Source organism: Aplysia californica, unplaced genomic scaffold (assembly GCF_000002075.1).
Source record: "Aplysia californica isolate F4 #8 unplaced genomic scaffold, AplCal3.0 scaffold01767, whole genome shotgun sequence".
Taxonomy (NCBI): Eukaryota; Metazoa; Mollusca; class Gastropoda; order Aplysiida; family Aplysiidae; genus Aplysia; species Aplysia californica.
Window position 1 is genome coordinate 27,761 of NW_004799037.1, and position 1,905 is coordinate 29,665.

The following is a 1,905-nucleotide window of genomic DNA, read 5'->3' on the forward strand; positions in this document are numbered from 1 at the left end:
CCCCACTCCCGAGCCTTGCTGATAACCTTCTACTGAGACTTACTGCTCACAATATACATGATGCTTAAGTTGTTAAAGTTGAAGATACAACCTTTTATTCCATTTCTCATTCTTAAAGCTAAATGTGGCGCTCATATGACCTTATGCAGTTGCGAGCGCCGTAAAACCTTACTAAAACTAAACCAAAGCAAAATGTAGTTCACTGTAAAAGTTTTAAGTATCTAAAACGACTAGCTTTTACACTGTACGGTCTAGATTGAATGTGTAATGCTAGCTTGTGTAGAACATTTCTGTATTTTGCTCGGAAAGTTCGTCACTAGTTCCACGTGTAAATGTATATATGTGTCTCCCAGGATTATATTGGGAATGTATTGATCTATTTTATGTGCCGAAAGGTTATCAGTTTCTGGGTGACAACGACATAGTAATGTGTATCATATTGCTAACATTTTGATTGAGCATCGGCACGTGAAAGACGTGGGTGTACGTATCTGTAAGATAATGTGTGAAGTATCAAGTATCTGTAACATAATTTGTGAAGTAAGTAACGTAGGAGTGTTGTGGCTGTTATGTTGGCCAGCAGAAACGTGCGTGTTGGACAGGGTGACGACAAATGGAACCTCTCTAGTGACGGGTCAGGTGTAGATATTTGGGGACGCCCTTGGGTAGATAAGTTGTCTCAAGGAAGGAAAGACAGTAATAGATCATTGACAGGGATGCCGTTTTTTCTCGGATTATCCCTTATTTTCACGAGAAGAACAGTGTTTGTTAATCTAAGCTTTTATTTTCTGTGTACATTTATTTCCTTAGTACTTATGGTTATTAACTTTCTTTTAATTTGGAAATAGAACTTCATAAAATTTTCAGGCGGTATTTTCACAAAATCACAATGGCGTCCCTACATAGATTTCTGTCGTTTTTTTTTTCGTTTTTTTTTCGTTTTTTATCTTTTCCTTTTTCAAATGAAACCAACAAAGAAGATTTTTTTTTCTCCCCAAATACGCTTGGTCGATCATGTCAATGAAGGATAAGAACACGTCTCTCGTTCATGCCAGCCAGGGTAGATAGTCTCGTTCGGCACTTATATGACCTTATTGTGTTGCAAGTGCCGTGAAACTCTTACTAAAAACTTAAAGATAGTCACGTGATCAGTGTTGTGTTACCATGTGGTGGTTTGTGGGGCGGGAAGACAAGCAGTCACGTGATCAGTGTTGTGTTACCATGTGGTGGTTTGTGGGGCGGGAAGACGAACGGTGTGGACGAAGTGAGTGACGGACGCACGGATGGGTTGATGTACCATTGTCACCATTGTCTTATCCCTTCTCTGTTCAAAGGATCACTTTCAAGTGTTGCCAGGACCAACAATATCTGCACTACCATCTCTGGTAAGGAAAAAACATTTCTTGCATGACTCCAACAATTACGATATGATAATTATTATCTTTTCTGTATGTACGTGACGATTCCATGATTTTTTCTTTGACGACTCCTCCCACTTTCTTCCACGACTCCTCCCACTTCCTTCCATGACTCCTCCCACTTCCTTCCATGACTCCTCCCACTTTCCCACACAACTCCCACTGTCCTCCTCCATGACTCCTCCAATTTTCCTCCATGACTCCTCCCGCTTTCATTCACGACTCCTCCCACATTTCTCCATGACTCCTCCCACCTTCCTCCAAGACTCCTCCCATTTTCCTCCATGACTCCTCCCACTTTCCTATACGACTTCTGCTAGTTTTCTCCACAACTCCCATTTTCCTCAATTATTATCTTTTCTGTATGTACGTGACGATTCCACTTTCCATCCTTCTTGAGAGTCGATTGGAAAAAAATATGGGAGGGGGTGGGGAGGGGTATGAGTAAATCTATTGTACCAAACTGTTTACCACCAGTTGTTCTCCC

General features: G+C 41.2%; 1 protein-coding gene across 1 annotated transcript in view; it reads left to right on the forward strand.

Moving 5' to 3' along the window:
- Positions 1–1,387, forward strand: part of LOC101845826 (one cut domain family member 2) — a gene marked incomplete at its 3' end in the record, with an annotated part of 14,142 nt that extends 12,755 nt beyond the window's left edge. Inside the window, 1 exon segment of the mRNA XM_005113242.3 lies at positions 1,335–1,387. Coding sequence (XP_005113299.3) covers positions 1,335–1,387 — 53 coding nt within the window.
- Positions 1,388–1,905: the final 518 nt, after the last annotated feature.